Raw genomic sequence first — 13342 nt, 5'->3', positions numbered from 1 at the left:
GAGGTGGCCCGCCTCACTCTCCTTCCTCCGAATCCCCCTTTGCCATGTCAGCATGTAATTAATCACAGCCCGTAATTATCTGTACGTGTAGCAAAGCTCAGCGGCGTTTCCTATTCCGTTCGTATGCATTTTCGCAAACTGGTGCCTGCAGCGATAGAGCAGGTTTCGAACCTGGGACCTCACTCGTCGTTCCATGCTTGCGTTACCACCCCGCCTCACAGCAGGTTTTGGTAAGTTAAAACCTTTCTTTTCTTTTATTCTTTCTTTTTTCTTTTTTTTTTCTTTTTCCTTTTCATTTTTTAGTTTTGTGTTTTTGTATGAACAGGTTCCCCCTGCATCCTTTTGAATTTGATGAACAATTTTCAAATTTGATGAACTATTTTGAAATCCTATGAACTTTTTCAAATTTGGTGGACCATTTTTCAATTTGGACGAACCTTTTTCAAAATCGATGAACTTCTATTTCAATTTTGATGAACTTTTTCAATTTTTGATGATCTTTTCTAAGCTAACGAACTTTTTTCAAATCAGTGAACTGTTTTTTCCAATTTTATGAACATTTTTATTCAAAATCGATGAACTTTTTCCAAATTTGTGAACTTTTTTCAAAATTTCATGAACTTTATCCTAATTTTTGTGAACTTTTTCCAAATTCGTGTAAATTTCTCAAATTCACATTTTTTTTCAGTTTGTACGAACCTTTTCAATTTAATGAACTTTCTTGAAATTCACGTTTTTTATATTGTGCATTCATTTTTCTTTTTTCTTTTCATTCTATCGTAAAATAATATAGGTTGGGTATATAATAAGGACTATTTGTCCTCAGAATAAACAGCGTGGATAGATCAGCTTAGTTGCTATGTTCGAATTTGACTGCACATGTAGTTAGAGTTCAAATCCTGGCTTTACCACATTTCCGGACATTTTTGCGATCTAACAACATCGCTGTGCCTCGCTCCGTTTCCTGGGCTGGCCCAGTTCGCGTCCCTGCAGGCGCCAGCGGCGCGAATCCGCACTCCAGCGCTGTATAGGAGCTCCCAGCAGCATGCAAAGTCAAAGGAAAAAAAAAAGCAGGGCGGTCGTATTCTTCGAGGGGGCCATGGGCGAACTAGAAAAAAGGGCCTATCTATTGTTGGCGGAGTAAGAAAATTGTTAGCTTGCATACATCTATTGTTAGCGGAATATGAAGCTCGAAAGGCGAGGAGCTACGCTCTTTCTATGTTATCCATCTCGGTCAGCATCTTCAGCTGGGCGCCTCAAACCCGTCTCATACGTTCGGACGGGCCGCCTAGTCATTGCCCGGTCACGATTTTTTGACCCAGACGGCCTCCCTCAAACCTAGCCACTTCACTTCACTTCCCTTTGTCACCCAAACTCGTCTCCGACGACTTCCGGCCATCTCCGACATGGCGGGCAGTGGATCCAAATTCTTCACTCCAGATCCATTGACACCGAGTTCATCCCACGCGGCCCCGAGGAGGAGATGGCCGTCTGGCTTGCGCTCCGCCGCGCCCGGGAGGAGGCCCAAGCACGGCTGCGCTCGAACTCATTCCATCGGGAATCCATTGCCTCCGGCCAAATGGCGCATGGATCCGGCGCTGGGCCCGCCGTAGCTGCCTCGCCAGAGGCCGCGCGGTTCGTCTGGCGTCCAAACGCGCTGACGGACGCGCAACCCGTACATTGGCGCGCCGAGCATCGAGACACACCACCATGGGCCTCGTCCGACGAGGCCATGGCACGGTGTGCCCGCCGTGCACGACACCGGGCGCTGGAGGCGGCGGCATCCCTCGCGGCGGTGGACGTCAGCGAGACAGAATCGCATTCTCCGGCGCCCAGCATGGCTCATCAGTCTGGGCACCATAACCGCATCGTGGTGGACGTCTGCGGCCCGTCCCAGGACGGATCCATCATCAATCTGACATCCACCGGCACCGTTCAGGTTCCGGGCTCTGACGAGAAAGAGGCGAGTGATAAGATATTGGCACGGATGAAGCTGCGAAGGATGCCTCTGTGTCCACTTGTCCGTTATTACGTGTGGTGCGCGTTGAAGCGGCGGTACTGGTCGACAAGGGCGACGACTTGGAGATCGTCGACACCCTCACAACACCTGGCAATATATGTAGCTAGCCTGCGTGTTTCCTTGCCACTGCTTCGTCAATTCGCCCTCACCGCAGGCGCGCTGCAGCCCACAGGACGGAGAGGAAGCACGCTACGGTAATGTACCTCGTTCTTAATTTATGTTTACTTAGTGAGTTCCTTCTTATGTCAAAATTAATTATAATAAGCGCAAAAAACCGCAGGTCGCTTAGAATTAGCAAAACAGAATTGGCACGTTTGCAGTTTCATCCGCCCACCATTCTTTAAAACTTACTAGCACACATGTCCGTGCGTGGCAACGGAAGTGATTACTGATGTGCCCTTCAGAAAATCGACCTGCGTGACACAACATCGCGTCAAGGTTGAATTAAAGGAGAGAGTGGTCTAAGGTAAAAAATCCCAACAGTTATAGCGAAGGTTTTGGGAGAGTGGTCTTAGAAAGATGAACCGTGTCTAACGTTGGGGTAGGGCGGGCCAAAACAACCGGGGGCGAAAGCTGTTGCGCAGTACTCGAAAGTATTAAATAGATAGGTGCTTGGGCTATGGATTAGCCAACCATCACACTAACTTTTTTAGTATGATGTTTGTAGGACAGCTCTGATCACATCATCCAATAATAAATCAAAAGTGCAGAAAAACTATTAGATTGACTATGTACAGAAATTCCTCCATACTTTTTGTGGGCCCTCCTTTCATTTTTAAACATGGGTCATTAAAAGATCTCGCATTTTAATTTACCAAAAACACATTTAAAACATATTTTGTGAAAACTTATTTGGGTAAGAAATTGCTAGAACACGTTTAGGCAATTCTTTGTTTGGTGATGAGGTCACCCTAATGTAATCATCTTTTCATCTGATAGTAATGGCCTACGTCCCTTTTATAGCCACTCAACCTCAAGTAACAAAATTTTGGATCCACTGCCGCAATTTATCGGACAATCCTTTCATTCTCAGGGTTGTTAAAGGAATGACCATTTGACCTTGTCATAGGCCTTTTCAAAGTCAATCTTCAAAACTACTCCACTCATTTTTTTTCTGGTGCATCTTGTGAACGGTCTCATGTAGGATTACTATTCCCTCGAGTATATTCCTTCCTTGCATGAAAGATATTTGAGATGGTCGGAAAAACATTGTCAGCAACCGCATTGACCAATTACTAGCTACTTTGGTGAAAATTTTGAAGTTGACATTAAGGAGACATATGGTTCTATATTGCTGGATTCGCCTAGCCTCCTTAGTTTACGTCATAGAAATGATCTCGCCAAAATTAAGATGGAAAATGTCAAGTTAGCCGACACGAAGACAATTGAATAACTCCAATAGGTCAGTCTTGAAGAAATATGTCGGACTGTGTTCTCCAAACACCAGGGATCAAGGATACCTTGTATGTGAGTTCGGCCAGGGACTAAACACATTGTCGATCCACTATGAAAGGCATGCAAGAAAACAAGGACACAAGTGATTTTTTTACAGGTCCAGGCTGTCATGTTAGTGTAAAACCATACGTCCTATTGGTATTGATAAAAAATGGGGAGTACAGGTGCTTGAGTGTTACAAAGGTGGTGGTCGGGGTGAGACCAGTGGTGGTCAGGGAACTAGCTAGAGTGCCCGAACACTCCTAACTCTCTTCCTCCTCCTAGCTACTATGCTTTGGTCTTGCTCGTGGTTGTAGGTGGTGTTGTTGATGTATGTTTGCCTGTCCCTCATTCAACCGTGGCCCTCCCCTTATATAGGCTTGTGGGTACCACATTTGGTCTATGAAAATATACAAAACGATATACAAATTATGGTCAGTTGGAGCAGTCCATTTGCTCCTGTCATGCTGCAATAGATGAGCTGACATTGGAATGTGTCAGATGCTCGACTATTTCCTCTGATGTGACGCGCCATACCGCTCTCCTCCTGCTTTAGGCCACGCCAACGTTCGATCTTGTCACTCGCCCCTCGGGTCGTCGTGATGATGGCCCTACCCGTAGCCCTGCGCTGGGCTACGCAAAGTAGACTGGCCGGGCAGTTAATGCCTAGTCGGTGGAGTGCTCCGCGAGGACATCCCTCTTGGATGACGCGTGTCTCGTCTGCTTGGGGGTTCATCCCCCGAATGCGTCATGGCTGACGTCAAGGAACTTCTCGGGAATCTTCTGCAGTTGCTTTCGTTCTGCATATTCGGTTGTTTATACCTTATGTACGAGATATTTCTACCACAATATATCTTTTCATTTAGCCTAACCTTTTGCCACGTAAAAATACCTCTGATGGGCTCATACAAATGACTTTTAGGTATACCATGGTATTTAATGTTCTGTCAACATCGGAAGCCATCAGGGCCTAGATCTTTGTTATGTTCCATTTGGAACATCGCATCTCTCACCTCCGCTTCAGAGAAAGGTGCCATGAGGGTATCATTTTCTTCTGCCATGACTCGTGGAATATCATCTGTTCAGGTTTCATCAAGGGTGAAATTTCCTTCGTCTGGCGCCCTGAAAAGAGATTTGTAGTAATTGGTGATATATCTTTTGAGCTATTCCTGACCTTCGATCCACTCCTCACCTTGTTGATGACTAAAAATGCACTTCTTCCCGTGTCGAACATTGGCAACTAATTGAAAGTATCATGTATTACTGTCTCCCTCCAATGTGAAGTCGGCTTTAGATCTTTGGTAATATTTGATTTCCTTTTCTCCCAAAACACATGCAATCTTCTCATTAAATTGATTTTTCAATTCAATATCTTGTCGAGATAAGATGTGAGTCTCGAGGTCATCATGGTGGTGGACAGGCATTGCTTTTCTTCTTTACATCCCATTGGTGTACTTCGCCCACTCAGAGACGTATTGCCTTGTAGCCCTTATTTTAAAGTATCATCTTTGAATAGGTACGGTGTACGACCAACGGCGGGCCTCTCCCATACATTCTTTAACTATGTCTGCAAAGCCTTCCCGGTGCAACCATCGATCCCAATTCAAACTTTAAAAGGTGGCGAGCAGATGGACTTTTAGAATTAGAATCAAGAATGATAGGTGCATGATTTGATAGTGCCTCGATACGCTCTAGGGCCCGCGCGGTTACTAGAGGACATTTTAGCTCTCATTCAGTATCCATGAGTGTTTGAGCACCCTACCTTACCCCGACGTACACCATGTTTTTGTCCAGTTTGTGGTCGACTGTGAAAGAAAAAATCCCTGACCCATGCATGCTATATTAGCAGTGTACTAGGACAATGCCCCTGCGTTGGAAGGCGATATAAATATTCTAGTACGTTAACTTGTGATTTACCTGCCCATATTAATGTGATTGTGTAAATAAATGTTTTTTCAATCCTGCCCGTAATTTAGCTTATATTTTGAGGAGAAGTTTGATAAGTAAACTGAAGTGAAGTTGACTCAGAAGGTAAGGAAAGTAAGTAGTATATAGAGGTATGTTTGTCCGTATTGCTATATTAATTTGACCCTCTCTACCTGAATAATCGTATGCAGAGGGAAATGAATACAGCCATGGAAGAACAAGCATGCAGAAACTACACAGAGCGTTGGATCAACAGTAATCTAGAACCCAGGAACAAGGCAGACCGGGTGGAAGGTTTCGTGATGGTGGCAGCTGTGTTTATGATTGTCCTTCCCATTGGAGCGCCCATGCGGCGTCATTGTAAGAGCATAATTATCAGATATGGAGTCGAGGGAGTGCTCTTAATGTCCTTTCCACTTCTCTCCTACACACTTGGATTGATGCAGCAGCAGCTAATCAAGAACAAACTTTTTCTAGTGTGGACGATGTTTCTGGCCATGCTTTCTTTTGGGGGTACCAACGCAATATCAGTCCAGAAGTTTGGCGAGAACAGCACGATGAAGATCTTTTGTGACATTCTCTTGTTCATGTTCTACATGGGCATGGCTTTAGCCAGCGTTGACGATGCCGCTATGGACGTTCTTCCGCGCATTGGTACAATCACGACCCTTATTTTTACAATGGCATTGGCAGGGAGAGTTAATGGACAGTGGGAGGCGGCAAGCTTAGCAAGCAAACCATCGTCAGAGAATGGGATCAAGTGGCTGGCCAACTACATGAAGCGTGAGCACCAACCCAGCGCATGCTACAATCCCCGTACCATGCAGGGATATAGGTACCCTGTTCTCATACACAATGCAACCGGAGATAGTCCAATAACACTGGAGCAGATCTGGTCCAACAACATTGGTGCCTTGTCATCTTCCAACAGTCCTCGTATACGTCGTCTCAAAGATCTCTGTCTCTCATTTGCTCTGTTCCATCTTGTGGTTCGGTGATACGTTGGCTACAGTTGTCCCGAATCTAAGCTTGACAAGTCTCGTGATCGTGTTCTTGATGGGCTGCTGCAAACGGAACAAGAATATGAAAGAGCATTCCAAGTGATTGAAGCAGAGCTTGCTTTTATATATGACTTCTTCTTCACCAAGTATGCTTCCATTATGTATGGAAATAAGAAGTTCTATTGTGCTACCTCATTTGCCATCACAGTTGTCTGTATTGCTGTGGGTACATGTGTTAGAATATGTATAGGATAGAGATCATTCAAATTGTAATCTATCCCTATCTCTCTTTCTTCCTTCTTCCTCCCCTCGGCAACCTCCTGTACCGAACCGATTGATCTTCTGATCGATCTCTCCTTCTTGTACTCCAAGGCTTTGCCTCTATATATAAACATGCGGCCCGAGACAAAGGGTTCAACGCTTCCAACCTAATTTACATGGTAATCAGAGCATCTTCCTCTTAGATCGAAGATCGCATCTAGCTACCTTCCCGTGGCCGAGCCTATGTCTTCCTCCGCAGCCCTATCTTCCACCACGAGCGCGCTTTCCACCTCCATGGCCTCCACCTTCGCATCATCATCTAGCAGCAGCTCTATCCCCCTCGGACCGCCCCCACAGGAGAAGCTAACAAGAGGAAACTTCCTCTTATGGAAGGCCGTCGTGCTCCCGCAAATTCGAGGCGCACAGATGGAGCATCATCTTGATGGGAAGAGCCAGGAACCGCCGGCCACCCTCACCATCACCAAAGAAGGACAGCTCCAGGGGTATCTGATGGGATCTCTGTCCCGTGAGATCCTCGCCCAAGTCGCCACCCTGCAGACCCCGGCGGAGGTCTGGAGCGCCATCACCGCCATGTTCGCCGCCCAGAGCCAGAGTCAGGCCATCAACACCCGCATCGAGCTCACAAATCTGAAGAAAGGTAGCATGTCCATGGCAGAGTACCTTGGGAAAATTAAAAATCTTACATATGAAATTGCATGCTGCACTGGAGCTCCCATGCCCGATCCAGAGATAGTCTCCAAGATCATGGCGGGTCTTGATCTGGACTACAACCCAGTTGTGTTTGCACTCTCTGCTAGGGTTGAGCCTGTCTCGGTTCAGGAGCTGTACAGCCAGCTCTTGAGCTTTGACGCTCGCCTCAATCTCCTCCACGACACCAATATCAGGCAGTCCTCCGTCAACTAAGCAGCTCGCGGGCGCGGTCGTGGGCGCGGTCACCAGGGATAGAACCGCAGCACCAACGGCGGTGGCCGCGGCCGCGGCAACTACCAGGGCGAGGGCGCTCGTTCTGGTAGTGGCAACTACTCCGGAGGAGGCGGCTTCAACAACAACACAGGAGGCGGCGGCTTCAACAACAACAACAGCCGCCGTGCCTCCTCCAATCGCCGCCCTCGCTGCCAACTGTGCAAAAAGTCAGGCCATGAGGTCATGGACTGTTGGCACAGATATGATGAGGATTTCGTCCCCGACTCTCGTCACGTTGCTGTAGCCATACGTGAAGAAGAAGGAGGAGGAGACGGTGTTTGGTACGTGGACTCAGGCGCAACAGATCATGTCACCAGCGAGCTAGAGCAGCTTGCACTTCATGAGAGATACCATGGAGGCGACCAGATTCACACCGCGGCTAGTGGTGGAGGTATGGACATTTGTCACATTGGACAAGCTTATATTAATTCCCCCAACCTTAAATGTGATCTAGTTCTTAAAGGCGTTCTTCATGTCCCACAGGCTGATAAAAATCTTGCATCCATGTCTCGCTTAGCCACTGATAATAACGTCTTCTTTGAAACTCACCCTCGTTACTTTTTTATAAAGGACCGGGCAACGAGGGAACTTCTTCATCACGGTAGATGCGTTGGAGGGCTCTACCCCATCACATCTGGAGCACTCAGTCACAACCGTCGTCAAGTTTATTCTGCCACTAAACCTTCCTTGGAGAGGTGGCATCAAAGATTAGGTCAGCCATCATCAATCATAGTCAAGCAAGTAGTCAATAAAGACAAACTTTTTTTGTCACATAGTCAAAATAGTGAGTCAGTTTGTGAAGCTTGTTAGTGTGCCAAGAGCCACCAACTTCCTTATCCCAAGTCAAACAGTGTGTCTCATGCTTCTTTAGAGCTCATTTTTAGTGATGTATGGGGTCATGCTAGAGATTCCTTTGGAAGAAATAAATACTATGTTAGTTTTATCGATGGTTATAGCAAGTTCACTTGGATTTATTTACTCAAGTATAAATCTGAGGTTTTCTCTGTCTTCCAAGAATTTCAGAAACTTGTTGAAAGGCACTTTAACAGAAAAATCCTAACAGTCCAAAGTGACTGGGGAGGGGAGTACGAAAAACTCAACTCTTTCTTTCGTAGCATAGGCATTCAACATCATGTGTCTTGTCCTCATGCTCATCAACAAAACGGCTCTGCCGAGCACAAACATCGTCACATTGTTGAAGTTGGCCTTTCTCTACTTGCTCATGCATCCATGCCTCTTAAATATTGGGATGAAGCATTTATCACAGCAACATATCTTATTAATCGTCTTCCAAGTAAAGTTATTGGCAACTCGACACCTTTGGAACGTCTCTATCATCAAAAACCAGACTACAACTCTCTAAATTTTTTTGGGTGTGCTTGCTACCCCAACTTACGTCTGTATAATCATCACAAACTTCATTTTCGTTTCACTCAATGTGTTTTTCTTGGCTACAGTAACCTACACAAGGGATACAAGTGCCTAGAAATTTCCACCGGACGTATATATATCTCTCGAGATGTAGTTTTTGATGAAACTCCTTTTCCTTTTGCCAAGCTTCATCCCAACGCAGGTGCTCTCCTCCGTGCTGAAATAGCACTTCTTCCGGATCTTGACAACTTACCTGATCACGGGGGTGAATTATCTAATGCTGACCGTGTGAACAAATCTGCAGAAAATTGCAACTCTAATGATATTTGTACAAATGTAGTTCATGATTTTATGTGGCCAGAAACAGACAAGGCAGCCGGCGCTGATCGCGAGGAGGATTCAGGTAACAAGCGATCTGTCTTGCGATCCCAGGCGGATCCTGGCGCCAGCACCAGCGTAATCATTGGCGCTCGATCCGAGGCGGATTCCGCCCAGCATGCGGCGGCGCGCGTGGAGACAGACAACGACCGCGTGGAGCCCACCAGCTCAGGCGGGGCCGGGAGTGAATCTCCGCGCGCCACGAGCCCGCAGCCCGCGGAGGTGGCGACCGGGCGACCGCGGCTGGGCCCAGCCCACGGGCCCCGATGCGCACGCCCACCCGCGAAGAACCGTCAGGCGACACGCGGCCTGATTCGGCTGGTGGACCGATCCCGAGGCGGATCTCGCCCGCAGAAGATCTGGCGCGTGATCCCGTGCACGCTGAGTATGTCCAGGACGCTGGATCTTCTGTGGCTGCCTCCTCTGCTGCACAAATTGTTCCCTGTTGGCATACACGGTCACAATCAGGTATTGTCAAGGCAAAAGAATACAAAGATGGTACCGTTAGGTATGATAAAAAACGTGCTTTTCTCACTACTACTGGTGAACCAGTTAATCTTGTTGATGCTCTTGCTCACAAAGATTGGAAGGAGGCTATGGATAGTGAGTATGATGCACTTATGAAAAATAAAACATGGCACCTAGTACCATCAAAAAGTGGAATGAATATCATTGATTGTAAATGGGTGTATAAGATAAAAAGAAAGTCAGATGGAAGTATAGACAGGTACAAGGCCAGATTAGTTGCCAAAGGTTTTAAGCAAAGGTTTGGAATTGATTATGAGGATACTTTTAGTCCAGTTGTCAAATCAGCCACCATTCGACTTGTCTTGTCTATTGCTGTTTCCAGAGGTTGGAGCCTAAGACAGCTAGATGTTCAGAACGCGTTTCTTCATGGTGTTCTTGAGGAAGAGGTATACATGCAGCAGCCACCAGGTTATGAAAACAAAGGTACACCACATTATGTTTGTAAATTGGATAAAGCTCTATATGGTTTAAAACAAGCCCCAAGAGCTTGGTATTCTCGGTTGAGCATGCAACTGCAACAACTTGGATTTGTACCATCCAAGGCAGACACATCATTGTTCTTTTACAATAAAGGAAATATCAGTATCTTTGTGTTAGTTTATGTTGATGATATAATTGTTGCTAGCTCGAGTTCAAGTGCCACCACTTGCTTGCTCAAAGATCTTAAGTTAGAGTTTGCCCTCAAAGACTTGGGAGATCTTCATTATTTTCTTGGAATTGAGGTCAAACAAATAAGAGATGGTATACTCTTGACCCAGGAAAAATACACATCTGATATACTCAGAAGAGTAGGTTTGGAAAAATGTAAACCTGTGAGTACACCGATCTCAACTTCTGAAAAACTTTCTGTTGAAAGTGGAGAGCCACTTGGATCAGAGGATGCAACAAATTACAGAAGTGTTGTAGGTGCCTTGCAATATTTGACACTCACACGTCCTGATATTTTTTATGCTGTCAACAAGGTGTGTCAGTATTTGCATGCTCCTAGTACTACTCATTGAACTGCAGTCAAGAGAATTTTGAGGTACCTTAAGTCTTCAGAGGGACTTGGACTTCAAATTACCAAGTCTTCTTCTATGCTTGTTACTGCCTACTCTGATGCAGACTGGGCAGGATGTATTGATGATAGAAGGTCAACTGGTGGATTTGCTGTATTTCTGGGATCCAATCTTGTTTCCTGGAGTGCAAGAAAGCAGGCTACAGTTTCTAGGTCGAGTACTGAAGCTGAATACAAAGCTTTGGCAAATGCCACAGCTGAGGTAATGTGGATACAAACATTACTTTATGAACTTGGGATTGAGACTCCAAGGGCTGCCAGACTATGGTGTGATAACATTGGTGCAACCTATCTGTCAGCTAATCCTGGTTTTCATGCACGCACAAAGCATATTGAAGTGGATTTCCACTTTGTCAGAGAAAGAGTAGCTAGGAAGCTACTCGAGATTCAGTTCATTCCTACTTGAGATCAACTAGCTGATGGGTTTACAAAACCCCTCACAATGAGGAAGTTAGAAGAGTTCAAGTTCAATCTCAACCTTGGTGGAAGTCCATGAGGTTTAGATTGAGGGGGAGTGTTAGAATATGTATAGGATAGAGATCATTCAAATTGTAATCTATCCCTATCTCTCTTTCTTCCTTCTTCCTCCCCTCGGTAACCTCCTGTACCGAACCGATTGATCTTCTGATCGATCTCTCCTTCTTGTACTCCAAGGCTTTGCCTCTATATATAAACATGCGGCCCGAGACAAAGGGTTCAACGCTTCCAACCTAATTTACAACATGGGCTATTACTGTTTCCAACAAGCAAGTTTCTATTTTGGATGATCTTTTGGTCGAAACCAGCAGACGTGACGTTGTGGTAACCGTAGCAGCCTTGGTTGCACTGTCACTATTCGAGCTGTTGCAGATATGTTCATATTTTGCCTCTGACTGGTCAAAAGTATCATTGGTTTGTACGTATGCAACAAATCCATCCTGGCAAAAAAATGAACGAATAAAGAAGGTTCTTTTGCTTCTAGGGAGACCTCACCATTGGCTTCACTATTGGCGCAACACCATTGGCCAGTACTCAGTCCTTAATTCCTTCAGTTCCAGTTCTTGGGATCGGCTGAAGCAACGCTTTCAGAGTAGAAAGACTCGCAATCCTGTAGAGCTGACAATGGAGGTGAAGAAGGCAGTCGCACGGGTTATCAGGAACTCAATCAATGGGCATCTATCAAATGGGGCATCAGAATTGATGAGACACGACATGCATGATAGGCTCTGCTGGGCATGTCAGACTGATGATGGATTTACACTCACCCACAGTATACTAGTATGGCATGTCGCGACTAGCTACTGCGAGATCTCAGAAACAATCGCAGGCCCCAATGAAAATGATGTGCATCCAAACCGAGGTGTTGCCACTAGCTTGTCCAAGTATGTCGCATACTTGGTAGCTTGTGCCCCGAAGTTGCTTCCAGGCCGTCCGATAGAGTCAGAGTGTACGCTCGATGAGCTGGAGAAAGAAGCAAAAGAAACACTTCAAGGACTCGTATCGCCGAGGGAGAGGTATGAAAAGCTTAGAGGACTGCCAAATGTCGTTGATGAAGTTCCATCAAATGTAGCTGATGCAACTGCAACAGAGGCAACATCCGCACAACTATTGAGCAAGGGTGTCAGGCTAGGAAAGTTGTTGGAGGACATGGAGGATCAGGTGATCCGTTGGGATCTATTGGCGGATTTCTGGGCAGAGATGCTGGTGTATATCGCCCCATCTGATAATGTGGCTGGTCACATTGAACTTCTTGCTGAAGGTGGCGAGTTTGTGACGCACGTCTGGGCGCTGCTTATGCATGCTGGCATCCTGGAGCGGCCTGCTGCTACTGCAATACCCTAGATGAAGGAGAGCAAGATGGCCTAAATGTGATCGAGGTAGGAGCTACACTCGGTCGACGCATGTCCTCTACGATTTATGTAATCAAGACGTTGCGTTTGTGATGACTCTGTGCTTGTTAATCTGGTGTAAGACTGCGATTATTGTGTGTTGTACTTCCTTTGTGAAACTCTATTATCTGTTGTATGCTTGTACTAGTACATTCTCATATATGGCATGGTTGTGCGTGTGCCATGGGTCTATTGCATCCGGCTGGAGCAGGATTTTGTGGCTTTTGTAGCACAGCGCTCGTGATGTTATTGTTGTGAACTTGCTTTGTTGGGGTGTTAATTGTTTTCATTGCACTAGAAGTTTTGTACTCCCGTGCTTTTGGAGGATAATAATATATTTTGGTTAGTCAGTTTGGTTGCTTCAGATTCTTGGCTTGCAGCTTCTACCGGTGCCAGTTCGACCCAGTCGACGGAGGGGAAAATGAAGCAGCTGGAGTGCCCCAATTAATTTCCTAAAACCATCAGATCAACCGTAGTAACAAAATAATAAAGCAGCAACTACTCCTATTTGTCT

The 13342-nt window shown here is 45.9% G+C and overlaps 1 protein-coding gene across 1 annotated transcript in view; it reads left to right on the top strand.

Annotated features, from left to right (window-relative positions):
• The window catches only part of LOC119282099, a 14858-nt gene extending 1738 nt beyond the window's left edge, over positions 1-13120 (top strand). The window contains exons 2-3 of the mRNA XM_037562435.1: positions 5572-6611; positions 11683-13120. Coding sequence (XP_037418332.1) covers positions 6541-6611; positions 11683-12781 — 1170 coding nt within the window. The 5' untranslated portion in view covers positions 5572-6540 and the 3' untranslated portion in view covers positions 12782-13120. The remainder of the gene's footprint in view (positions 1-5571; positions 6612-11682) is intronic.
• Positions 13121-13342: the final 222 nt, after the last annotated feature.

This window comes from Triticum dicoccoides, chromosome 3B, assembly GCF_002162155.2.
Source record: "Triticum dicoccoides isolate Atlit2015 ecotype Zavitan chromosome 3B, WEW_v2.0, whole genome shotgun sequence".
Lineage (NCBI taxonomy): Eukaryota > Viridiplantae > Streptophyta > Magnoliopsida > Poales > Poaceae > Triticum > Triticum dicoccoides.
Note: the sequence above shows the minus strand (reverse complement) of the source record. Positions and strands in the feature narration are given on the sequence as shown.